This window comes from Apaloderma vittatum, unplaced genomic scaffold (assembly GCF_000703405.1).
Source record: "Apaloderma vittatum isolate BGI_N311 unplaced genomic scaffold, ASM70340v1 scaffold11048, whole genome shotgun sequence".
NCBI lineage: Eukaryota > Metazoa > Chordata > Aves > Trogoniformes > Trogonidae > Apaloderma > Apaloderma vittatum.
In genome coordinates, this window is record NW_009731258.1 from 1 (window position 1) to 27,374 (window position 27,374).

Consider the following 27,374-nt stretch of genomic DNA (forward strand, 5'->3'; position numbering starts at 1 on the left):
TATATATCTATATCTATCTATATATGTATATAGTTCTTTCGTCATAATTCTTTTCATTATTATGCCTATTATTGTTTCATTAAGGCTGTTTTAGTCTTCTTTTCTAACCTGCAAGCCTCTCTGCCTCATTTCCTTTTTTCTTCCCGTTTAGACAGGGGAGAGAGAGGTAGAGTGTCTGTCAGCATATAGTGGCCAGCCCAGCCCTAAATCTCAACATTTATTTAAGCCCTGGGATTAGAGGACATGGTTTAAGATCCGAATCATTTATAAATTGTGCTAATTCGATAAATTACTAATGCAATTTACGGAGTTTTCAAAGCTGTTGCTTCTGCTTTCCTTTTACCACTGGTGTCTCTCTGGGTCTAGATGGGCAAGAAGAAGTTCAGTGGGCTGGAACTCACCTTGATTGTCCTTCTCTGCCTGGTGACAGCCATAACCTGTGTCTTCATTGGGCTTTTAGCATCAGGAATATCTGGAGTCAAAACAGTAGGTAAGTACTTCCCGTTGCTGCTGTAGCACCAGAGCAAAAACCCTGAGCGGAAGGTGTTCAGCTCTGCTTGCTGAGACTATCATAAACTCGCCAAAGCTTCAGGAACTGACTGTTGGCACTGTTTCTGTCACTCCTGGCTTCAGACTTTTCGAGAATATGGATGTTCAAATGAGAAAAAAAAAAATCAATATGAGTGTTGTAAAAATAATAATTAAAGAAAAGCGGTGTAAAGTCCTGAGTCTCAGCATTACTCATCACTACCCAAAGGTGTCATGGTCAGTCGTTCCCACAGATAACAGGAGTGAAGTTGCCAGTTATGAACATAAAAAAATAGCGTGGCCCAGAATTTATTATCCTGAAGCCAACTTTTATCCTCTTCTCCCAAGACTGCACATGTTTTATAAACACAGAACTGGCATGATTTCAAATATCTGAGTAAAAAAAAAATAAATAAATAACAACAACCTTGAAAAAAAGAAAAGGGATGAGGGAGACTATGTGGGAACAACCAGATTTTGTGGAACATACATTATAACCATAACAACCTGAAGTGTTTCCTGCTAATGTATTGGTACATTAGAAACCACTTGTCTTACAGGGATATGATACAGAATACCTTGCTTTGCCTGCAGTTCTGTTGCGTGTAATTCCATTTACACATGGCGAGTGAAGCAGAAAACTTGGAAGTGAAAATGGCAGTAAAAGAAAAATAATCATTTATACAAAACAAACGTTTTTGTGTTTTAGGAAGGCTGCCCATACAGCCTACTATCTGCGTATTTTCTACCTGTTTCAGTCTCAAGATGAGAAGGAGTCTGCTTGAGGGCAAGTCCATATAGTACAGATGAGTCCAACAGGCCAGTCCGTGTATATATGTAGGCATCTCATAGAATCATAGAACAGTTTTGGCTGGAAAACACCTTCAAGATCATTGAGTCCAACCTTTGTCCTAGCTCTATCAACACCACTAAACCATGTCCTTCAAGGCAGCATCTCCCCACCTCTTAAACACCTCCAGGGATGGTGACTCAACCACCTCCCTGGGCAGCCTGTTCCGATGCCTGAGGCAAGGTTTCTACACTTCATAGTTCTCACTGAAAACATTTAGAATGCTCCAAAGTATGTAAATTAACTTTCAGCATTGGGAAAAATTGGAAACAGGCATCAGGTACCCTTTTACCCGATAAAGTTGCCGAGAGGTCACCTCAAATTCGGTCTGACACATCTGAAATGCAGTGGAGTATCTTAATGGAGCTTTATGGTGCTTTTACCCGATGCTCTAATTCAAGCTCCTGTGGAAGAACAGTATTTTAGGGGAAGGAGCACCTGAGACAGCAGCAGCGCAGAACAAATTAAGAAAAACCCTTCCAATTTTAATTTGCATGCATTTTCACAAGAAGCAATGCATACTGAGCCACAGAATCTGCTGAAAACTGGATTAATGTATACCTTAAGAAAGAATATTACCAGTGTCACCCATATGGTCAAAAACCTTAAAGCAAAATTGTCCTACTTTTATCTGAAATAGCTGTGTGCAATTTTTCAAAGGTAAAAATAAATCACACTAGCAAGATTTTACACCCATTTGAACCTATGTTGGTTGTTAGGAATCTCGGGATGGTGCGAAACAGACAGCAGAAACAGCTACTGAGTTAAGAGATAATCAGGTTATTCGTACATTTTGGAAATGCTGGTAATAACCCACTGATTTATTTCTTTAGCAGTGTTTTCGCCGACATGTCCGACAAAACCAATAGCAGAGAGAATTGACTGCATCCCGGATCAAATAGCAACAAAGGTCTGAAAACATTCCAGGAAAAATTAGAAATTAGGCTTTATCCCATGAAGTCTCATGCTTTATTACAAAAACTTGACTTGCCTCTACTATATTGGTTGTTTTCTGAACTTTTTTGTAATCTTTGATTGCCTGAACACTTTGCAGGGCAGTGTAACTCCTGTGTAACTCCCGTGTAACTCATTTCAGACTATTGACAAAAGGTCTGACTCTTCTAGCCACGGTAGCAGTTTGCTGTCAGTGACTGAAGATGACTGCCAAAGTGCTCCTCAGCAGTTTGGGTTTGGGATAGGTGGAAACAATTAGTCAGACATTGAGCAGTTAAAAAAAGGTCACTCTTTACATTGAAAAACTTTACCTGAGCAGATTCTTTTTGTCTGATGGTCAAGTACTAGCATTCGTAATCGTTCAAAAACAGCAGGTGAAGATGCACTTTATCCAGATGTACCAAGACTTTTATAGAATAAGAGACATGGTCACAGTTTTCTCTCGGAACCAATTTGTATCTCAGCGCTTTCGTTGCTTCGTTCTGGTGTCTCTTATTTGGGTGAGTGCAGGGTTTGGACTCACCTTTTGGGTTAAGAATCTTTGAGTTAAGATTTCTAGTGAAAAAATATCATCTTAATTTTTCCAGTACTCTCATATTAAGAACAAGTTTGTAGTTGTCGGTCTTGAAAGGCTAATTTTTATTGTCATTATTGGTTTTCGTCTTTACGGTGGATGTTCTCATTTTCTGATGGAAGCTGGTGGATGCCTGGCATCTTGCTTTGTTTGGGGGAGCAGCTCAGGAGAAAAAATAATTAATTTATTATGATGTGTGAAGCTTATGTCATTCACAGAGGTATAAAAAAAAAATATTTACCAGCTGTCTCAATCTCGGAAGAAATTCCTAGTCCAATTCCAGAAATGGCAGTTGTTAAAGCTTCTGTCATGCCATGAGTTTTTTTACAACATATAGTTCAATAAAGCCCTGTGGGCAAACAGGTCAGTAAAGGCTCAAATCACAGCCTGGCCCTCTACTCTGTCGGTTCTTTCTGCCCCCAAGAGAGAGCCCACCAGGGTAGGAGCAGTCATGCAGATCCCTTTAATTACTACCTCTGAACCAGTTCCTCCACGTGAATGCTGCCCTGGTGCAGTGGTGAGTGATGCTGCACTCATCACACAGGGAAGGAACGGGTTTTGCTATGGCTGAAACTAAGTCTTCTTGGAAGTCTGCCCTTGCTTTGTACCATCACCGTTAGAAAAAAATAGCAATAATCAAGTTATGAGGGCCAGTGGAAAAAAAAAAACAGTAGGGCCAGATGCAGATTTGAACACTGGGGTACTCACTCTGGAGTCAGAGGTAAAATTAGTGATTTCTAACCCTGTTATTTCCTTAGCGAAGACCAGGCAGTGGATTTCACAGGCATAGAGAGATAAATACCTCTTTTAGCCTGTGCCCTGATAAAAGCTCGTAAGTGCGTGTCTGACATGAGCCAGAGTCCCACCCCAGTCTGTCCACTCACACCAGTATAAATTTTCTCCTGGAAGCCCTTTGGCTTTCCTTCTTTAGGATATTCTAACAGAGCAACCAGCAAAGCTGTATAATTATAGGTACCTGCTTAGAATAATGTAACAACTCTTCTGGAGTCGTTTCCATTATTGGTATTCAGAATAAACAGCATCTGGGAAAATTATGATTTGCCTAAGCTCATACAGCAGGTTAGTGTCTTGTCTTGATTTCTTTATTTACTGGGGATGTCTTAGATGAAGCCAGAAAATGCATAGGATTGCAGAGGGTAGAAATATGGAAAGAGAATATGTATTTATCAACCGATCACAGTGTGGATGATGATAACCATGCTGAAAGAAATTAAATATTTATTAACTATTTACTGCTGTGAAAAATTGCCATGAAGTTTGATCAAACAAGAATGCATCAGTAAAAACTTAACTATGTATTTAGGATAATTCCCCACATATGAAGGAAATTAAGTAAATTAAGAGAGCAAACCTGTGATCTCTGCACTCTTGGGGGGGATTGGTGCTTTTTCTCATTTACTCTGAAATAGTTTATAAAATGGCAACCAGTGGGCCCTTATGTTGGGAAGGTGGAGAATGAGCATAGGTTTTTCACAGCCTTTGAAAGTGCGTCGATTTACGGATCCACGTGGAGGAAAATGAGTCGTTACATCTCTCCTCCAACCACATGTTTTGCTTGGAACCCTAATGAAAATGACAGCAGATGTGTTTTTTGACCTGATGAGTTCAGGATAGAGAGACACAAATTTATCTGGTGAGTCTTGGGTTTTATCCTGGGCAATTTTGCAGAGATTTCTGTGCTCTGTGCAATCACTATTGAATAAACACACTAAAACTCCCCAAGCCAGTGGCCCTGTGAGTTCCTTCTGTGCTTTCCTTCAACACTTGCATGATTTCTGGGCTGGAGGTGGCTTTATCTTTGCTCCCTTCAGAGGCTGAGAAAAGCATCTGACCTGCACCAACCAGGTTATGCTCCATAACCCAAAAACCAGATGCCACTAAGGAGAGAGGCAATAGAGATTTTGGACCATCTCTACCTGTTTCAACCTGCAGAACACTCTAAATAAGCATGGTACAAACACCAAAAAACTTGACCAGAATTGGATGAAGGCACAAAGATCTTCTGTTAATGGGCAGGTAGAAGAAAAGCTCTTGAAGATCTGAAAGTTGAGTTTGGATACCTGAGATCACTTAAGGGCGCTGCTCTTTGCCCTCAGCGAAGGTTGTTGTGTTACCGCTGCCCTTTGCCCTAAGTAATGACTTGGGTTTTTAATGTGAGAAAATGTGTGGAAACTTAGTGACGTGTTATCCAAATCTTATCTTCAGACATAAAACTCATACAAGCAGCACATGGATAAGTTAATTTCTAACAGCAAGGCAAAGGTACTGCAGCGTATTAAACTACTTAAAGGTAGTGGAAAGGTTGGTGCCATTACACTGAGATATATGCTTTAAAAAACATTTTTTATTTACTTGTTTGGGGGGGAAATTGATTTGTCTCAGTTTGAGGCTCTGTAGAAGCAATCTGAACATTTCTGATATTGGAAAATTACATTAAAACGTAGATATTGCACATGATGATCAATTATACATACTTAGATTTTTAAACCAGATGCTTACCTGAAGTTAAACCAACTATAATTTTTACCCTCTCTCCAGTGTGTGACTTTTGGTGAGATTGTAGTGCATCTCTCACAGCACAAACATCTCAATAATTCTTTTTAAATGTTCATTTTGCCTGTGGATCTTGTGGTTTTAAGAAAAAAAAATAATGTCTAGTAAGCAAGTTTCTACTCAGAATCCAGAAAAATACCCTTTTTATTTAGTGTTTTCTGTGCCATTGAATTCATTCAATAGAGTTTGAGATGAGGAGCTGATCTGACTGCAGATATTATTAAGGATTCTAGTGTTTAAGGTAAAATGTGCTCCATGTGCATTTTAACTATTTTAGTATAGAGGTTTTATTTGTAGAAAATCAGCTCATCTGTGCCCCTCATGTCCTTGAATTAGAGCATCTGCAACCTGCGTGGCTGCTGCTGGAGCCCCCAGAACGATACCAGTGTGCCCTGGTGTTTTTTCCCTTCAAACTCCGGGTACGAAGTGGATGGGTCAGTAAGATCAACTCAGACAGGTAAGCTGCGGGCTGAGCTCCCTGATATATTCTTGTGCCAGTGTCTGGTTCAACACAGCAACGTTGCGTTGGTTTTTTCCCAAGGATTCGAGGCTACTTTAAAGAGGCTGCCATCGCCTTCCCTCTTTGGAAATGATATCGACACCGTCCTCCTCACGGGAGAGTATCAGACACCAAATCGCTTCAGGTTCAAGGTTAATCCTTTTTCTATGACATTTTAAGGTTCATGTTCTGTGCAAGATTTCAGTCTGGCAGTTCCTCTGCAGTGAGGTGAGGAGGGCTGGATTAATCCACGCAACCGAAGTGCTAGGCACCTTCTTTCTTTGTCCTCTCTGCTGTTGCAATGTGTCAGGTTAATGAGTGTTTAGCACAGTGGGATTTCAGCATGAAAAATCACTGAGACCTTTGAAAAATTCACCTTCTATATTATCTACCTTTTTTCCTCATCATAGGAAAATTTTGAGGATAAATGCATTTAGTTATTTTTTATTTATGGCCTGACCATATCTCTCAGTCGTTGTGACAGATACCTTTAGCTCTTCCAGTGATTTTTCTGGGGAAAACTCAACGGCCCATGCTGTGAACATAGGGTGTTGATGGATTCTGAAGCTGATCGGGATCTTCCTCTTGTGCTGGGTTCCTGCTGCCCCAGAGAAACACAGGATATTATGAGGAAAATGACTAAAAATGAGTGATGAAAACTGGAAGTGAGAAACAATAAAGGCAGAATAGGAGACTAGGAATATCCTAAGGGGTGGAAATATCCTAAGTCAGAATTATTAATGATGGAAAAATGTCTGAATTAGACATTGTTTTTTAAAGACACAACATGTCTGTTTTTTAAATACGTACAGATCACTGATCCTGCAAGACAAAGATTTGAAGTCCCTCACGAACGCGTGGGATCTTTCAGTGGACCCGCAGCCTCCAATTTAAACTACAAAGTGGAGGTGAAGCAGAATCCCTTTGGCATCATAGTGACCAGAGTGAGCAGTGGGAAAGTGGTGTAAGTAACATGGGTGGGTTTTTCCGATGTCCTTGCTTTTCCCTAAAACCCCGTGTTGCCACGCGAGCAACGTGAGACCAAGATGCTGTGTGTAAGGTGCTGGTTTGGACGTGTAATCTGCTTCTCTTTTTCGGCTGGTGGATGTTCTGCAAGGCCTTTGGAAGCAAATTCTGTGCTGTGGAGAGCTCTGTCTAAAAGGTTTTAGGTCTGGCTCTGTGTTCACTTTCCCCAGTACTAGGAAATCTTTACAGCTCCTTTGTTCCATAAACCCAGCAAATTTGTATTATCAGAAGAACTCCTTGCCAGTGCTTCATATTGCACGGCAACACTGGTCATTGCATCTTTTATCTTATCTGTCACAATGATGCTGAAGCTCTTAGTCACCAAAACAAGGTTGCCCTTTAGTTCTATGATATGCAAGAATACCTGGTGCAATTCACTGACAAGCTGGCCATGTATCGCTGTAAGTAAAATATTTTACAGACTTCTACATTGCATGCTTTCATCTCATTTAGGTTCTAAAACTAACTAAATAAAATGAACCTACAAACCTAATGGCACGGCTTTAAGACCCATTAGAAAGAGGAAGTTTCAGGATGAACAGGCTTATTAAATCAGTCCGAGAGTGATTACCTGTCCGAGTGCTAGGGCAGCTGGATTATCAACGTTTCAGGTTTAATTAATTAGCAATTACGCTTGTGCTCTTATTAGTATTGTTTTCTTGCTTAGAATCCTCTGTAATGATTGATTTGCAATTACAGAGAGCACAAAAGATGGACTTGGTGTTCAGCAGTGCATGACTGATTAAACAGGTACATGGAGGGGGAATAAGAAACCTAGGTCAACAGAATTGTGTTGAAACAGTGCTCTGGAAGATTTCTTCATTTTCCTTAGGCTTTTCTTTAACTGGATAAAAGCAATTGCATTTTCTGTCTCTAAGGAAAAAAAAATGCAATGGTGCTTGACTCTGAGTATCTTAAAGCAGCCCCTCAGAGATAAATCCTTGATCAGTCTGTCTACACAAGGTAAGCATTTTCCCCGAACTCTTAAACAACCAAAGAAAAGGGGAGCCTCTTTGGAAAAGGACAGAAATAGCTCGGTTGAGGATTTCACCCAGGAAGCCTCTCTAACTTGTAAGCATTTTTAACTCAAAAAAAAAAAAAGGTAAATGAGCAGATTAAAATTGCAGCAAGTCCAAACTCCCCCGTTTTCATGCAGTGTTCATAATTGCACTGTGTGTTTATTTAATAGTTTGATTACCTCTTTTTGCATAAAAGATTTTACTGACAATGACTTACTCATTGTGATAAATGTAGTTACAGTGTACTAATATATCTGAAGTGATAAAGTCCCTTAAAATAAATGTGGCTGCATTCACATGAATCATAGAACAATTCAGGTTGGAAAAGACCCTTGGGATGAAGTCGAGATAAAGTTTCCCAATTTTTTCTATATGAATATCATGACTGTTAATCATTACAAATATCCCATAAAACACAATTGTAAAAAGAATTTCAAATTAAAACCACATGAAGAGAGTAAATAAAAGCATATTCATTTGAAATTGTGTATGATATTAATGCACATCACAGGGTTATTTTCTGACACATTTGCCAGCTGGAAATGTTCAGAATCTTAGGAGATTTAGAACACAGAACATTCTATGTTCCTAGAACGTATAAGAATGAAAAAGGAAAATGAACATTATTAAGTACAAAAAGAATGAAACTGAGTGTTTAGACTGATTCCATGAGTTGTGGGAAATCCTAACTCAGGATGATATTTGGTGTTGCCTAGGAAATACAAAACAGTTCAACCATTCTGGTGCACTTGGCTTCTTAGGGAGATATTTAATTGTGTCACTAAGGGACCCTGAAAATAAATGGGACCTGCATGAGAGGTTCTACAGGATCCTCTCATTCTCTGGGCAAAGACCTCTGCTCCAGCCTCGCACCATCCCACCTCTGAGTGGAGACCTGAACCTGCTGCCCAGCACTGACTAGAAACTATTCTTGTAACAATTCTTGGTAAAATACTTGTTTCTTTTTTTTTTTTTCTAATTGTTTATCAGGTTTGATACTACCATAGGACCACTGCAGTATGCCGAGCAGTTTTTACAGCTGTCAATCAAACTCCCCAGCAACAACATCTATGGCGTGGGAGAGCACACGCACAAGGAGTACCGGCACGACGTCAACTGGAAAACCTGGCCATTGTTCACCAGGGATATTGGTACCTCTGGAGTAAGGACTGGTTTTACTACACCTCATTCTTTGCACATGGCTTCTGTAATCCAGGACGGTTACGCAGTAGACGCATTAAAAATATCCATTGAATTTTTCCCCGAAGACTTGTCAGGCACGGCGTGCTGTTCCTAAAAAGCTAGATGGTAGTGGTGAACATTCCCTGATTTCTGGGTTGACGTGAGGTTGAAAATTACTTGATAAACATTAATAAGAGAGTCTTAGTTTTCTACTGATGAAGAAAATAAGTATCCATACACTTCCAATGCTTCGCCGTGTGCAGCATTCAGTACATGACACATGGTTCTGCAGTTATCATCCTTGTAACTTCGCAAATGACGGAAAAGTTCTCTTTAACAGCTGTCTCTTTACGAGACAAAATACATCTGTCAGCTGTTATTTGTTTCTACAGTCTGTATGGCTGCTTCTCTCCAAAACAATTTCTAGGGCACCCATTTTTTGATATTTGTAAGACTATTTGTCATTATTAACTCTGCTTCGTATAGCAACAACCTGTTTGTTTTACTCTGAGAGAGAAATTCAGTGTCTTGCTGAAATACGGTAACAGAAACTAGTGAGTGAGAACTCCGTAGGTAATTAATTAATAATTTGGAATTTGAACCCCTTACCTTGACACACCTTCTTACACTCTGCTCTAGTTTGAAAATAGTTCTTATCTGAACGGCTCTACTGAGCGTAGACTCATGAAGTTAAACTGACAGTGAACAGAATCAGGTTAGGCTAATTTCAAATTACTCAAGTTCTGTTTCTCGTTAATTTGCTCTGAGTTTTCTTTTGCAGGGGAAGAAGCACAACCATTACAACAATTGCTAAAATTTCTGAAGTTTTTGTTGCTAATAATAACGATGGAAAAAAAAAACATTAGAAAGGAAATAAAAAAGAAGCAAGGCACTCTCTTATTTCCATAGATTAGACAAAATGGTTACCTTGCAGGATTAATAGAAACATAAATTAGATGTAAAATCTAATCTGCGGTGAAAGGTGATGAAAGCACCTTTCAAGCTCTATTGTTTGCTTGATGTGCGTCTGTATCACCCAGAAATAGCACAGTAATATGTGCAGGCTTGCCTGAAGATCCATCATATCTGCTCTCCTCGGTTATCTATATATCTGGGGAAAGTTTTGGTTTAATGGGTAATGTTCTCATAAAAGAGAGGAACGCCAGGAAAGAGAAAACAGAACTGTAGGAAGGGGTTGGGATCTTTATTTCTGTTGCTTGGTGTATTTTGAGAAGTTTCAAGTTCTACCTGTGATATATTTTGAAATATCCCAGAGCAGATACTGTTATTAGATTTGAATCTGCTTACGACTTCTTTTTGTCCCTTAAGGAAATGTACAATTTTTACGGAGTTCAAACCTTCTTCCTGTGTTTGGAAGACAGCAGTGGAGCCTCCTTGGGTGTTTTCCTAATGAACAGCAATGCCATGGGTAAGAAAGTTTTCTCTGTAGCTCCGAGCATTGCAGTTAAATATCTTTCTAAACGATCTGGGATCAAAACTCTGGTGTTTATTACAAACAACACAGGCATTAAGCAGTTAACATGAACATTGAGCTGGAAACACGATGGTCAGAGACCTCCCCAGCGCCTGTGCAGTTCTGTGCAGATGTGCAGGACTCTGGAATCAGAATCTAACTTTGGAATCAGCAATACTGGAAAGTAAATGTCTCTTCAAGTAAGAAAGCATGTGCGTACGCTTTACAGAGCTCTTCACATCTCCGGAGGCTGGAAAGTGGTACTGAAACTTTAAAGACAGAAGGTTGAGCCATTGGATTTCTTCTGATTCTTTGCTCTCTGGGATGTAAAGGAATGGAAATATGGGCATTGAAAAGGGTCATCTGAATATATATCCCCTTCATTGCAATTTCAATTAATGGTTTTGGTTTCCTTAGGTGTTTTTATTTTGTGGGTTTTTTTCCAAGTAAATTTTCTAATCAGCAGTTAGAAAATTACCAAGTTATTTCATATATAGTTGCTATTCAGAATTGTTTTTGTGCACTCTTGTGTGGCAGAGTTTGCGGTGCAGCCCACTCCAGCAGTGACCTACAGAACCATTGGTGGGATCCTTGACTTCTATGTCTTATTGGGGAACACTCCAGAAGAAGTAGTCCAGGAGTACCTGCAGGTACCTTTAGCTGGAGAGAGTACACATTGATCAGATTTTTATAAGTGCTTGGGAATTTTTAATTGTTTGGGTTTTTTTTCCTTTTTTGTATGACAGCACAACTTCACTATATTATCTATTATATGAAAATATGATCCAGAATATTTTTAAGTGAGAATAATTCTTAATTGGTCTCTAATGTGACTGCTGTCACTAGCAATGGCTAGCTGGGAGTAAACTAGAGTGTAGATATTTTTACCTGGCCTGTTAGTGACAGCTGAAACTTTAAAACTACTTTTGCTAGAGATGACGGAGCAGAAAACATGCAGCAGCTTGAGGCCCAAAAAGTCTGTAGATGCTAAATTCATAACTCTGTATGACCTGACTGATTTACACAGTGGTCATTGAAGCTGGAAATGGTCCACATTTAGCCACTTATCCTTCCTTGCTGGGGCTCGCTCTTGTTCTAAGGACTAATTCCTATTCATACAGCAATGTTATAGGGTAGATAATGTGCTATTATTTATTATTATTATTAGGTATGTCATGATTTTATAGTCGTTAGATATCACTGATATCTTTAGCACTGTTTGAGATCTGCATAAGTTTCACTGACACTTTAAAGAAAGGTCGTTGTCCCAAAATATTTGTATTTCTTAATATTAAAAGAAAATAAATAAAAAGGAAATTAAAATATTTGTATTCCTTAATATCAACAAAAGAATAGAAATGAAAGAAATAAAAGAATATAAATATTAAAATAGAAAAAATATTGCATTTCGGAGTGGGCAGCTCATTCCACATGGCCAAGCTTAGTGTATATAATTCAAACATGTTTGAGGAGCGTGCATCTGGGGAAAGGGGCACTAGGGTGACAAACACAGTGTCCACTGATGGCAACTGGGATTTTTCTGTGCTCTCAACTTGCAGTGCGTGGGACTGCCGGTGCTTCCTGCCTACTGGAGCCTGGGCTTCCAGCTCAGCCGCTGGAATTACGGCTCTCTGGATGAGGTGAAGGAAGTCGTGGAGAGGAACAGGGCGATTGGACTCCCTTGTGTAAGTGGGGGCTTTGAGGAGGGCACTGACCCTCTGAAGGCAGAGCTCTGCAGGAGAAATAACCCAGAGGTCCTCACCACGGTGTTCTGCAGCTGATTAGTTTGACATCAGTTCAAATTGCTAAAATTTTAATGTACAGGCTTCTGGTGTCAAAAATTGTTGTGCATTTTAATGGCAGACCCATTGTCAGAATGTGAGACGCGGCAGGGCTTAGTTACAATAAGTTTTATTTGAGCACCTTATTGTAATACTTTGCCAGTTATACTTTCCAGCTATATTCACTTCTCAAGTTATTTAATCCATGAAATATTTTTAATTGTCCCATGGTCAGTTATGAAACCATATATTATCCTTAACTGACAGCCAAAGGTGAAGTACAATTCACTTTAAAAATTAGATTTCAGATTACATTAGCCTGATGGTTTAAATAGAACAAAAATACCCTAATGTTAAGCTAAGAGTTGAGGGAAAAATGTCTGGATTTAAGGCAATAATTCCTGGAAGTCGGGCAACTGCAGTGAAATAGCCGCATGCCCAGGGGCTATTTGAAAGGATGCCAACATACACATTCATTTAAATTCTGTTACAGTTAAATGTAGCTCTTTTCAGGCACAAAAGACCTGTCAGTACCACTAATTAGGATTGTAAGTATGAGGTGAAGCGCACACTGTTTGCAAGTGATCCTGACAGCATACTTTCTGCCAGGCTGCAGTGAAGTCCCGACAGTAAAATCACTATCGAACAAATGGGAATTGTCAGAAGAAGTTGTGTTGGGCTAAGACGCAAAATCTTTCCGTATTGCTTCTCGTGTTACAGCTGAACTCCCTTCTCTTTCAGGATGCTCAAATCACTGATGTTGACTATATGGAGGATAAGAAAGATTTTACTTATGACAAAGTGAATTTTCAAGATCTCCCTAATTTTGCAGCTTATCTGCATCAGTATGGACAAAAATATATTATCATATTGGTAAGAATTTAGCTGTTTCTTTTTCCTTTATAAATGTTATTGTTGTAACTATTTATTATTGTACTTCGCTTATTCTACACAATTGTTGCATTTATTGCGTAACGTTCTAGTAGTCTATAATAACTGACGGAGTGTAGCCTGGTTCCTTCTTTTTGTTTTCTTATTTCTTTTTTAGGATCCTGCTATTAGCACACAGAAACTAGCTGATGGTCCGTATGGAAGCTATGACAGAGGACAGAGCAAAAAAATCTGGGTTAATGAATCAGATGGAGTAACACCATTAATTGGGGAGGTAATTGCATTTTCATGAATATGAACTTGGCCTGTTGTCACTGTTACGGTTTAATTTAGGCCAGGGGCTCCTTTTAAGTTCTCATTTTCTAAGTTGCTCCTTTTAAGTTCTCATTTTCTAAGTTGCTCCTTTTAAACTTTCATTTTCTAAGTTGCTTCTTCCAGTAAAATTAACTACCAATGAGAGCTAAGTTTATAAGGTCTCACTCAGGATGTGATACTTCTCAACCTTTCTTGATTTTTTTTTTCTTTTTGCAATTTTTTACACTAAATAAAAAGGAAAATTAAGGTAGGTAATTTCGGGCTCTGGTTTTAGACTGGACAGGATCCAAAGCAGGGCCACAAAGATGATCAAAGGGATGGAGAGCCTGTTCCATTTGGAAAGACTAAAGGAGTTAGGTCTTTTCTCCTTAGAGAAGAGAAAGCTCAGGGGGTCTTCATCATAGTATTCCAGTAATTAAAGAGAAGCTGCAAAGAGGACAGAGACTTTCTTTTCATGAGGATACAAGCTGTACTGTAGATTTTCTATGGTGAGAAGAATCAGTCACTGGAACAACCTTCCCAAGGACATGGCAGAGTACCCATCTCTGGAGGTTTTTGAGAAGCAATGGGACAGGGAGCTGGATAATCTCATCTGGGTTCCCTTTCTTATGAAAGGTGGGACCAGATGATCTTTCAAGGTCTTCCAGCCTGGGCTGTTCTATGATTCTGTGAACACTTTTAAAAATATCATTCAAAGTTTAGTTAATAATTTTCTCTTAATATTACAGGTGTGGCCAGGGGAGGCTGTGTACCCGGACTTCACCAACCCAGACTGCACTAGCTGGTGGGTGGAAGAATGCAAAATATTTTATGACACAGTGCCGTATGATGGAATCTGGATTGTAAGTAATTCAGATTTTTTTAAAAAAAAATAAGCAGGGATAGATGTTTACCAAATTCGATTTGCATTGAATTTGAAAGGGATGTTTACTATTGCTAACCTGAAATCAGTGCACGATGCGCACATCTTCTGCTGTTGAATTTGTAATTCAAATTTGAATTTTAAATTTTAATTTGAATCATTAATCATAGCATTTAAATAATCAGTGTGCTGGATGTTGGATCTTCAGTGACACTTTAAAATGCTTAAATTGATGAACCGTTGCTAAAGGCAAATTCTAGCCCGCTCCTGTATTCAGAATGGCAATATTTGAAGACCTGCATACCTGCTCAGTGAATGTGTGCTCAACCAGGGGCCCACAGGTCCTGCCAGCAAACCTGCTCCAGCACAGACTTCCCAGGGAATCGCAGCTTCCTTTGGGCATCTACCTGCTCTGGTGTGGAGTCCTCCATGGGCTGCAGGTGGTCATCTGCTCCATCGTGGACCTCCATGGGCTGCAGGTGGACATCTGCTCCACCATAGACCATCATGGGCTGCAGGGGGAGAGCCTGCCTCACCGTGGTCTTCACCAGAGGCTGCAAGGTTCTCTCTGCTCCGCACCTGGAGCACCTCCTCCCCCTTCATCTTCACTGATCTCGGTGTCTACAGAGTTCTTGCTCCCACATTCTCACTCCTCTCTCCGGCTGCAGTTCTGCAGTTTTCTTTTTCCCCTTCTTAGATGTGTTATCGCAGAGGCGCTACCACTATCACTGATGGGCTTGGCCAGGTCTGTCTTGGAGCCAGCTGGCATTGACTCCATCAGAGGAGGGAGAGCTTCTAGCAGTTTCTCACAGAAGCCACCCCTCTAGCCTCCCTGCTACGAAGACCTTACCATGCAAACCCAATTCAATGTGATAGAATGAGTTTTCCTCACTTATTTTTGTTGACTCTGTGGTTCGTCAAGCTATGAAGTGTAAGACTGCACAGCTCTCCTATAGAGAGCAAATAATTTGAGAGCGAATCAGTCACTAGACTACAGCATCTCCATGATGAATTTGCTCTCCTCTTCCATGCATGCTTTCCCTGCAGTACATTCAGGGATACACATAGAAATGTACTTACAGCACCGCCAAATAAAATATTCACGGAAGGAGGCAGAAAATTTGAAAGCATAATGGCTTGGAATGTGTTATAAAGTAGATGCTTAAGAATGTCTAGTCTGCTTGCTGGTTCTGCACTCCTCTCCAAACACACACTCTGTTCTAAAAACATTTCCTTGAGAGATATGTGGATTTGGTCACAGGTAAGGGCAATGGACACATGAGCATCTCTTGCAGCTTCTTTCTGTGGAGGGACAAGATGAAGCTCTTGTGACATGATGCTCACCTGCATAAAGAAATCTGTCCAACACTGAGACATTTATTAATACAGGAACAGACCAAGTCAATATCTGAGTTCTATTATTCTTGCCTAATTGTATGATGCTAGTTCTAAGTAATTATTCCTTAAAAAGAATGCAGTGTAAGGCTTTGTTAGGTAAACATGCTTGAGGAAACTTTAATAGACTCTTGCTGTACCAATTCTGTGTCTTATCTTTTCAGGATATGAATGAAGTATCCAATTTCATTAGAGGCTCAATAAAAGGTTGCGCACAGAATGACTTAAATTATCCTCCTTTCACTCCCTGTAAGTCCAACTACTTTAAGCAGAAAGCAAAATATCAAAAAAAAAAATTATGAGCAATTGACTACAAATATGCAAAGTGATTTTAGTGTATTTCTTTCAAATGACTACTGACAGAAAATACTGATATATTTTGACTCTTGTCAAAGGCACGGATTATGGAGTTATTCTGTTTATAGAGTTGCACTGTTTGGGGTTTTTTCCCTCATTTTTCAAATTATTACTGAATATTGTCATTGCTTTAATTATGTCTGGTAATATCTTATTTCACTATCAGTAGTTCCCAAGACGTATGCAGAATTAGAATTCACAGTTCAGAAATTTAGAGCATAGTTCTCAGTTATTGCTTGTGTGGGTGAAAATCTCAAGAGTAGAAAAGGTCACAGAGCAAAGATGAACCCAACCAGCAGTCGAGAGTGGCGTTTTGGTTTTGTAGTTGTAACATGGGCCTTAGTGCAAACATTAAAGAGAAAAAAGGACTTGAATATCATGAATGTGCATTAAAGAAAATAATAGAAATATTCATAATGAAAAAGGTACTTTAAAAGTGAAATTTGTATTATTTTATTGAAGGTATTCTTGATAGGCTACTGTTTGCCAAGACGATTTGTATGGATGCTGTGCAGAAGTGGGGGCTGCAGTATGATGTCCACAGTCTTTACGGATATTCCATGGCCATATCAACACGAAAGTAAGGACTACATCCTAAAATCTTTACAAAAAGGCTTCAGAACAGTAAATGACCTGCATTTTCCAAAACCAGGAGAGATTTCACTTTGAAGGAACACAATTCCTGGAAAATACTGTATTATATTTAAGCCAATGCAGCTAAGGCAAAACCTACTAAGTGAAGTTGGTAGTAAAAGTCTCACACTGGTTTCCAAAGCTATATAGAACAATTGTTTAAAACTAGTGTATAGAACAATTGTTTAAAACTAGTGTCTTGAACTTCGCTCAAGCACACTTGGTTAACTGTAAAGGAGTCCACATTCCTCCGATGAATAGTTCTTGTAAATAAGCCGTTGTGTATCTGCCTTACCTAAAACTGTCGCTGGTCCCAGTCACCTTTTTTCCTTCCCATAATTCCCGTCTCATTTCCTTTTAAGAGCCATTGAATCACTGTTTCCTGGAAAACGAAGCTTCCTTTTTTCGAGGTCTACGTTCATTGGATCAGGGAATTACACCGCACACTGGCTGGGAGATAACGCAGCAATATGGGATCACCTGAAATGGTCAATACCTGGAATGCTGGACTTCAACCTCTTCGGAATTCCTCATGTACGACATTAATTTTTGACATCCCTTTCAAACCTTCGGATAAGCAGTAATTCTACCTCTGTGCTAACAGATTATCTATTCAAACACTAGATAACCATTTCATAGTTTCACCTCCAGATTAATCCCTTTTAGGAATCTGCTTTTAACTTTTTTTTCCCCCAGTTATTGATTTTTGGATTAGGCCACTTAATTACTGTGGCTGTGTGTGTATGGTCAGACAAATGTGGGTAACAAACATCTTACATATCATATATATATATATATGAATGATACATATATATATCACATGTATAATGTATGTATAAATACATATATCATATATATCTCACATATATATCATATATATATATATGTCTCTCATATATATATCCCAAAGTACCTGTTACTTCTAGTAATTTTTCAACACTAGTGAACAATATGAAACACCTCGCTGGTTTTCTTATTACTTCAGATTAAAGAGAGACATCCATTTATAAGGGAAATAACCAAATTCCTTTCCGTTATTTAAATCTGTACGACCCTTGAGGTTTTTTCCTAATGCGTGCATATTAGCACCACACAGGAAGGTAAAGATTTGGAAGAAATAGAACAGTGGGAAGTGTTAGCTAGGAGTTAATTTATTTTTTTTTATGTACACCAGAGTTGAATTTGAAAGAAAGGTACAAATATGCAGAGATTAGAGGCGTGGTGTGCTGCACATCCAACACGTTCTGCTTTTGTTTAAAGGTTGGGGCAGATATTTGTGGTTTCTTTGACAACACCACAGAGGAACTTTGCACACGATGGATGCAATTAGGAGCATTTTACCCATTTGCCAGGAATCACAATGCTGAAGGATACATAGTAAGTTGCTCTTTCTCTTACAAAATCCTTTGTGTTGCACTACCACATTCCCTTTAACAGCATCACCGGTAATAATTGCTATTACTGATGATTACGTAGCTGCCTCCTTTGAAAATAGAAGAACTTTTAGCTCTTTTTATACAAGCTTAGATCTTCCTAAGGGTTGATTTGGATTACACTTATTTGGCAACTTCCGGCATGCCTGGATGAGAGCCAGGCTATCTCTGACGTGACCTCCTTGCAGAGGGAGAACCCAGAGGAGCGGGACCTCAGGTCACACCACCGAAAAGAAAAACTTGGTGCCGATGTGCACCCCTGAATTTCAGCCTCTCTGAAACCGCAGCTGCTTTCCACACGTTTCGCAGAATGTGTTGTTTTCTGCGTGATCAAAGTACTACTAATAATCTGTATGTGTTTTCAGTCTCAGGATCCGGCTGCGTTTGGAGCTGATTCAGTCTTGGTGCAAACCTCCAAGAACTACTTAAACATTCGCTACACGTTGTTACCCTACCTGTACACACTTTTTTTTAAAGCTCATACTCAAGGAAGCACAGTTGCACGGCCAGTTTTGCACGAGTAAGTTTACTTACCAGCCTATGTGACAGTTTTATAAGGGATAAGAATATCAGACACTTTAAATGATGTCAGGGATTTTCTAAACACAAGTGTAGTCTGTGAAAATGCACATTAGCGCATATATATATATATATATATATAGACAACTTCTCAATCCATAAAATACTATTTTGGAGTAATCACAAGAGTAATCAGAAACCATCTGTAACTTCTGCATATATGCATATATTATTGTCAGTCAGTTAGGACTTGTTTTGAGATGTTATTGTGAGCTAATCAAATTATTCTCCACCATCATACATATATATTAGAACATATGTTTCCTTCCCTGATATGGAAGGAAATGATTCTAGACAATCAGTACCCTGAAATATTGGCATTGCTGCTGATGATATAGTTCATAAAAAGACGGTTTCTTCTATATCTTTCCCACATGCCAGGTTCTACTCTGATGAAGCAACGTGGTTTGTCCATAAGCAGTTCCTGTGGGGTCCTGGCCTGCTTATTTCTCCTGTACTTGACCCGGTAGGTTTGGCTGCTTTGGTATCTATCTCATAACCACTTCACGGGGCACGGGGACATGTCAGATCACCTGTTCCATTTTTTTTCTCTGGCAGGGGACTGCAGCATAAAATCCTCAGGTTGTGCTATTCCTGACACTCCTTTATTGCTCTGATTAGAAACCACCTTCCAGTTCCAAGTCTTTTTTTTTCAGTGACAGTTCTCTTATTCAGCTTAAAGCTCATTGCTCCTCTACTATATATGCATTTCCTGCTACCCCCCCCCCCTCCTTTTTTCTTTTTTTTTTTTTTCTTTTTTTAACTGAACAAGCTGAAGAGCAAAAGTAGGGTCTGCCATTTCCCTGAGAATCCCAGGAAATTTGGTCTGGTCCTCTTCCAGTCTGAACTCTTCTGCCTTGACCAGAGTTGTAAATTCTATTGGCAAAGCAATTGCAGAGGGCCTTGTTTATTAGCATTAACACAGCTCTGTCTCCAGTCCAAACATGTTTTTTGTTGGATCCTTAGATTATATTCATTTTTTCATGGGTACATCACATTACTGACTTATGGTTGTTGATGGATTCCTAACAAGCTTTGGTTTTGATTATTTTTTTTTCCCCTTTCCATTTTTACTTCCAGTGAGAGATCCCACAACCTATTTTCATAACTGCTGAAATGGAAAAATCTCGCTCTTTGCGCTATTAAAACCCACTCTTATTTTCCAGTCCCCTAGAGAGTCAAAGTCATCTGGTCAACTTTGTAGCATCTCTGAATTTGCTTCAGAATCAGCTTCTCTTGCAGCATTTCAGCTTGTCCGTAGTGCAGCAACAAAGCATAGAGATGGTAGCTGCTTCTGTGGCAGAACCTTGTAAATAATGAATGTTAATGCCATATGCTGTGGAGAAACACAAAACATTTGTGAAACCGATACAAGGAAGGCAAGAATCTGCAAGATGCCAACCCAGAAAAATGATCTCTATATTCTCAAATAAGGAAGATATAGAGATAATTGTGATTATCATCTGAGCCACAGGATCTGAAGCGCAGTGACTTCGGGTTCCATACAATGAGCTGCCACTTTGTAGAGCGATGATTAAATTGTTTCCCAGTGGCTTTGCCAGTAGAAATTGCACTTGGATTGCTCTCTTCCTTCCTGGACATCATCGTAAAAACCATAAATGAAAACAGCAGAGAGGAGAAGTATTCATGTTTTTCTCAACGCAAACTTCAGATTTATTGGAAAATTTAGTTTATTCAGTTAAGCTGCCTTCAAATATGAAAGTTGTCTCTTTGTTCACTTTTCAGGGTGTGGACCAAATTCAAGCATATATTCCTGATGCAGTGTGGTACGAGTATGAAACGGTAAGGAAATGCAGAGGATACTGTGGGGAGATTTTTGAAATGGCTGGGTGGCAGCACAAGATTGTCAGCCCTGCTTTGGTGACAGAGACCTTAAAGAGAAACCCCCAGGAAGGAAATGATGAGGCAGGGGGTAAAGGGTGGTGGGGTACGTGCATGAATCAGTGCCTCAAGAAAGGACAGAGAGGTGTAGAATATAGCCAGGAGATGGGAAGATGGATTGAGTGGAGACTTTAGCAAAGATTGTGTCCAAAATGAAAGAAAATACTGTAGTTATAATACGCAAAAGTCTGCAGCTGTTGTTTACTAATCTGATTTCTGCAACTAAGTTTACCCCGTTCGGTCCCCATGTGTTGAGATGATCTAGTTGAGAGGCGTCCCTGCGCATGACAGGGAGGTTGGATTAAATGATCTCTAAGGTCCCTTCCAGCCCAGGCCATTCTATGATTCCATTCCATGAACTGCTGAAATGATTTTTTTGATGGGTAAAAAAGGACATTGCTTATGTCAGATTCCCTTATTTACGTCAGAATCCCAACAAGAATTGCTGTCCCCGCACTGACTGAGCCAAAGCTAAATAGTGAGAGATGCTGATGAGAGACATCAGATCATACCAACAGACAGGTGTAATATCTTTATGTGCCCATCAGCACAGAGATATTTCCTTAACTGAAGCCTTTTCTAAATGAGGCATTAAGGTGAAATGCAAGACTCAGAGTGGCAGGTAACATGATGTACCTGTTCTCTTTTTCATCCCTGTCAACAAGGGAGCAAAAATCTCAGCAAGAAAGGAATGGACCACTCTGTACCTGCCAGCCGACAAAATGGGACTCCACCTGAGAGGAGGCTACGTTTACCCTACCCAGCAACCTGCTACCACAACGGTTCAGAGGTACGCTTCAAAACTCAATGCTTTTATATTTATTGGAGGGTTTTTTTCCCAAATTTTACTTAGTATTTTCAAATTGAACTATGGGAATAACTTTGAGCAACACTCCATTTCCACAGCTGTTTACATTACAGATTCAATGGTTAATTATAATTATAATTCATCATAAATACAATATAAATTAATTATTTGCATGGCATTTTGTAAACTTGTCATATATTTTTTTAATCTATTTACATGAAAAAGAAAGGCAACCAAGGGCCAATCTAAGGAAACTGCCAAAGTATTGCAACCCTGTTGAGTGTCAAATTCTTAATGTGAACATGGAGGAATTTAAGAGTGTTTTGATATATGTCATACACGTAAGACAGAAAGTCTCTCTTTCCATAGCCGCAAGAATCCGATGGGACTCATAATTGCCCCAAATGACAATGATACAGCATTTGGGGACTTGTTCTGGGATGATGGAGAATCTACAGGTGAGCAGTTCTCAGCAGTAAAATAAATAGGATTTCCAAAGCTCTGATATGTATGCGTGTCAATCATCCTGCTGATTTCATGGAGCAAGAATAAGATATTGGAAACGTTATACCATGCTATTAATACCTGATCATCACTTTTTCACCACTTCTAAGTAGTGAAATCATAACTGTTGTTATTTTAGTTTTCATCTGGTTTAAGTTTCACTGTAGCCTTAAATATGTAAAGGTTTGGTTCATCGGCATGCAGTCTGTTAAACCACGCTGTCAAGCTTGATATATGTTCTGGTATACATCCAAATTAGTTTCAACGGATGCAAGAACGCACAGATTTAGTGTTCGACATTAAGAATCAGTAGAAGATGAAAACTAGCACTGTTATTACCTCTCTGAAATTATCGAAAGTGCTGATGAAAACAGTAGAAACTTTACTAACTCCAAATCCCAGCATTGGGGCCGATGTTTTTTACGCCATCTGGTTCCCACAGCACACTGGTGAGGGGGCACATGAGTAAGGGGGCCCGGTCTCTGTTTGTCACGTTGCCAAGCTCGCCTTTAGGGAAGCTGACGGAGAATTTGTTTCCCCCTGGGACAGTCGCTGTGGTGATGTCAAAGCCTGTCAGCCTCATCTCTCCTGATGAACCGGCGTCAATACTACTTACCTCACCAGGTTTTTTTCTGTCAGACAATTTACAACACAAATAACTTCATTTTTTTGTCTGAGGGTAAGACTGCCACTTAATTCGACACAAGCTAGTATTAAGAAAAGATAAAAAACACCCAAACCAACAACCAAATAACCACAACAGAGATGTTTAAAATAAAAAAGCAAAGTAACTCTTGGGGTTCAGAACTGCATCCCCTTTTTCTTAATTGCATAGCTACCTTCTCCTCTGCATGATGCATTCAACCTCTAGAACTTCCATTTATCTTTTTAACCAGTCTCACCTTCCTGAAAAACTTCGAAGCCTCTGCTTTTGCAAAATTTTGTGGAAGTTAGGGATGCTTTTATGAAATAGAGCTGTGATTCAACTCATTATTGCTGCCATAAATACGGAAGGTCTTTGATGGCTGCTGTATATAAGTGTGACAGCTATATGTACTCCTTTGTCAAGGCCTAAAATAACAAAGCCATTATTGTACTCACTTCTGCTGAGAAACAAAACAATAAAATATCTTATGATTTTATTTCCTGCCCCAAACTTACAGGTTGCACTCTTTTCAGGGAAACTGCTAACAATTTGCTTGCAATTACAGTATTTTTCTTTTCCTACATGGAAAACCAAAATGGTAGATTTCCTCTCTTATGGTTCTGCTGCAGAGTTTATTAAAAATTATTTTAAATTTTTCATGAAAAGCAGTTATGTAGGATATTTTAAAAATTAACTTTGAGCCATACATCTATATTTAAGTCAAGCTGAGAAGAAATAACAGTCAAAGAAATATTAGTGTATTTTAGAAAAGCTAATGCCAACGGATTTTCTGAAAATTTGGAGAATTAGATCTCCTGGGAGGGTGACCTAAGAAAAATAAGAAGATATTTCAGTTCCTCGAAGAAGCATTAGTAAATATTTGAGTTCCTCAGTGCAGGTCCTGAATGCAATAGTGATAATTAATAGCAATTTATTGGTCTCTAGCATTAGCACAGTCCTTTTTACTGACATTTTAATGACTTTCTGCACTGCAAGTGTAACCTCTTTCTTTACCTTTTAGATACGGTTGTGAATAAAGCCTATATTCACCTTGAGTTTGTATATTCTAATGTAAGTATTTTATTTTATATGATCTTATTTTCATTTTTGATTTTCATCAATATTTTCAAAGGGCAATCTTTTCTTGCTCCTTGTTCTCCTGTAAGATTTACTTAAAAGTAAAGTATTTGACAAAGAGAAGTCATGTTGCAAATATTGTGATTTATCAGTGAAAATGAAAATCTACTCTCTCTCTTTTCTTCTCTCCTCTCTAATGTAAGTATCTCAAGATGTCCTATATCCTTTCAGCATGTTTATTGAACGAGAGAACTAGAAAGCGTTGAGGGCAGTTAGAGTCCGAAAGGAGGTGAATGTTCTGTTTTTACCAAGTATTTTTATACCAGGAGAAGCGAGTATGAATCTTCACTTGTTGGAACCTGGTGAGATCACCATCGTAGAAATTATCTGCCCTGTCACAGACATGTGTCAGCCGTTTGTTATTTCTGAAACAAGCAAAACAAGGAAGCTGAAACACAATTAAGAAGTAAATTATATACATGGTAGAAAAGCATCACTGATAACAAGCAGGGCAATAATTCAATTTTAGGGAAAAGCTACTGACTTACTTGATGCTACACTATAGAAAAAGCTATTAAATTATGAGGATTTGGGACAGGTTTTTTTAATGAGAATGTGATCACTACGTTATTTTTCAGAGTGGGCTAAACGTAGTTACTGTACACAACAATTACACTGATTCAAACAACTTGATATTTGAAGAAATCAAGGTACTGGGAGCACCCAAGGGAATAACGGCAGTTACCGTATCTCAGAACAACATCGTGCAAAATTTTCAGCTGAATATCACCTATAATTCTGTCGAAAAGGTAAAGCAAAACCAGGAAAATGGGAAGTAAACATCTCTGAAATTGCATCTCTTTTATTTTATACATCGCTAAGGACAACACACAGTACTAATGTTTCAGCAGAACGCCTTGTGTGTTTTATTACAGAGCAAAAAGACAATTGCATTCAACTCAGCTGCACAGAAAGCACATCTAAGTTTTGCTCTCACGCTCAGCCCAACAGAAAGTTTACTTATGTGGTTATTCACGTAGCAATATTAAATTTCTATCAGGTAGCAATATTAAATTTCTAAGAGAAGGAATAGTCTTGTGATTTTGTTTGATATTGGCGGAGGGTAGGTATTAGGGAGAGAGACAGAGAGTAACAAATACTTGCGTTTTAGATGAGTATTTAAGCATTGATTTTTAAACCAAAATCAAGCACGCAGTTTAAACCCCCTTTATCACTTTATACAGCATTTTTCCCAGGGTGGCAGCAACAGAGCTGTTCTGTGCAAAGCGAGTTAACGTGCTTCTGTTAGTGGGAAGCTTTCATGAAAATGCTTTCTCGCACTAAGGACAGTGCTGATGTTGGTTTGAATCTGCATTGTACACCCTCTTCATTTATTACAAGCACCTGAGTTATCTGTTATCTCAGTTACTGAATCCAAATATAAGTAGAATCAGAATCATATAATTGTTTTGGTTGAAAAGAAGACCTTTAAGACCATCAAGTCCAACTGTTACCTAACCCTACCAGGCTCACCTCTAAAAATTATTTTAATTTTTTCTTAGCTCTTGCATTCACATTTCAAAAATTAAGGAGTCGTGCCCTTATCTTTTTTCCTGTTGGCTTCCAAGGAAGCTGTGCAATCAATTCATTTTTTTTTAAGATTCTTAATTTTTCCTGTTTTTTTCTGCAAGAATATCAGTTCTTTATGTTTGTAAAAATGAGGCTATAGCAATTTTTACAAGACAGGGGTTGTTTTGTGAGTTGTTGCATAGCAATACGTATTATTCCTGAGGACTGGCATCTCTTCTGACTGAAGGAAAGGCAGATGTGATCAGAGGTTTAATAACTGTTTATTGTTTAATATTTATAGGTTGCTCTTATCAAAGGACTTCAGCTTGAACTTGGAAAACCTTACACAGTAAAATGGACCTAACAACGGAGTGTCAGTGTTGGAGATTAAAACAGTTTACCTGCACAATATTAAGATTAATTGTGGCATCGCTTAAAATTCCGACGAATTGAAACATTTTGCCTTATGAGTGACGTTGCTTAGCATGAGTAGCCAGATTTACTGAAGCCTTAGCCCATAGACTGTGGACGTTTACCTAAATACGTTTACCTCAGCTTAGGCTGAGGAAAGCCCAAGACACCAGCATTAATTGACAAGATCAACAGAAACTGCATCCTCAAAATAAAGCACAGAGTGCCCACCTGGCGAGAGAGAAAGGATCCAATGAGGAACAAGAAGACCCCAGACTCAAATGTTATTATTGTACCCAACCGGCGCATGTGGGGAGCCTGCATGGGTGTGATTGCCCAGGGACTTCTGTCTTTGGGGTCCCAGCTCGAGCTGAAATAAACTGACTCTGTGGCAGAACCTGGGGTCCAAACTCTTCTTTACAGTCCGGGGCTAACTCTAAAGTCCATTTCTTGTGTACATCCCAGTTCCCTGAGAGGCACAACGATTTGCTACACTTAAAGTTTTCTTTAGGTGACCACAGCACTGGCCGTTAAGGATTGATCACTTGGTTTGGTTTGCGGGAATGATTAGGACAAAAGAAAAAAAAAAGGAAAAAAAAGGAGAAAATAATGTTTCAGCTAACTTGTGTATAGATTTTGGTAAAATGACAGCTAATAAGTCTGACAGAATCTCCATTTCTTTCCTTGATTAAGCTTAAATCAGAGCTAAAAAAAAGAGACAACAAAGATGTTAGCAGTTGCATGTTTCTTACTCAGAAAACATTCCTGTGTCATTTTTTTAAAGTACTCACAACTTAATTTCAAGCAAAGTTCCTTTTTGCTAACCAGAATAATCATTCAAACTGCAGTTCATCCTCCTGGAACGACGCAGTTCTTTGGCAGAGCACCATCAGGTTGCAGTTTGGATTCTGATTGTAAAGATACTGATTTACAACAAATGAGACCTCTGAGCACAGTTCACGGTGTAATCTGCACGAAAAGTCCAGTGAGCTGTAAAAATCACCTTACTTACTATATTCCACGTTGCACCAAGGATCAGTCTGGGAGCAAAATACGGTGACATTTTCCTGAAACATGTTTTCTCACTGAATTGCCAATTCTTAGATATCCGCATTTCACGTGCTTTAAGTTCTCACGATAACCATAATGGTTTTATTCCACCTTTATTGATCAGTGCAATTCCCACAGAAGAAAATTTAGCCTAAAAAAAGCCCCTGCCAGCCAAACATAGCACTGAAGACATTATATTCTTGGGTTTATTTTCCACTTTCCATTTTCACTGGGATTCGCAGCTGCCCACCTTCATGTTCAGTGAGATGTTCATTCAGATTTCTACCCACTTGGCATCCCAGTGTGTGTGTGTGTATATATATATATATATATAGATAGATAGATAGATTTAGAAAAGGTGAGCACACCATGACTCAACGTAACATGAGCTGGCACACCTTGGGAACATTCACAAGGGACCAACCTCCTGCTGTAAGTAGACGTGAACGTGGCTTTTAGATCAACGAGCCTCATGTGGAGG

General features: G+C 39.1%; 1 protein-coding gene across 1 annotated transcript in view; it reads left to right on the forward strand.

Moving 5' to 3' along the window:
- Positions 1 to 366: 366 nt before the first annotated feature.
- The window catches only part of LOC104278218 (sucrase-isomaltase, intestinal-like), a gene marked incomplete at its 3' end in the record, with an annotated part of 33,701 nt that continues 6,693 nt past the window's right edge, over positions 367 to 27,374 (forward strand). Inside the window, exons 1-25 of the mRNA XM_009875125.1 lie at positions 367 to 490; positions 2,215 to 2,288; positions 5,817 to 5,937; positions 6,022 to 6,131; positions 6,792 to 6,943; positions 9,015 to 9,186; positions 10,536 to 10,635; positions 11,218 to 11,330; positions 12,240 to 12,365; positions 13,203 to 13,334; positions 13,510 to 13,626; positions 14,396 to 14,509; positions 16,089 to 16,173; positions 16,744 to 16,861; positions 17,277 to 17,448; positions 18,175 to 18,291; positions 18,713 to 18,867; positions 19,308 to 19,392; positions 20,673 to 20,729; positions 21,494 to 21,618; positions 22,006 to 22,094; positions 23,808 to 23,857; positions 24,502 to 24,672; positions 27,055 to 27,198; positions 27,233 to 27,325. Coding sequence (XP_009873427.1) covers positions 367 to 490; positions 2,215 to 2,288; positions 5,817 to 5,937; positions 6,022 to 6,131; positions 6,792 to 6,943; positions 9,015 to 9,186; positions 10,536 to 10,635; positions 11,218 to 11,330; positions 12,240 to 12,365; positions 13,203 to 13,334; positions 13,510 to 13,626; positions 14,396 to 14,509; positions 16,089 to 16,173; positions 16,744 to 16,861; positions 17,277 to 17,448; positions 18,175 to 18,291; positions 18,713 to 18,867; positions 19,308 to 19,392; positions 20,673 to 20,729; positions 21,494 to 21,618; positions 22,006 to 22,094; positions 23,808 to 23,857; positions 24,502 to 24,672; positions 27,055 to 27,198; positions 27,233 to 27,325 — 2,916 coding nt within the window. The remainder of the gene's footprint in view (positions 491 to 2,214; positions 2,289 to 5,816; positions 5,938 to 6,021; positions 6,132 to 6,791; positions 6,944 to 9,014; positions 9,187 to 10,535; positions 10,636 to 11,217; positions 11,331 to 12,239; positions 12,366 to 13,202; positions 13,335 to 13,509; positions 13,627 to 14,395; positions 14,510 to 16,088; positions 16,174 to 16,743; positions 16,862 to 17,276; positions 17,449 to 18,174; positions 18,292 to 18,712; positions 18,868 to 19,307; positions 19,393 to 20,672; positions 20,730 to 21,493; positions 21,619 to 22,005; positions 22,095 to 23,807; positions 23,858 to 24,501; positions 24,673 to 27,054; positions 27,199 to 27,232; positions 27,326 to 27,374) is intronic.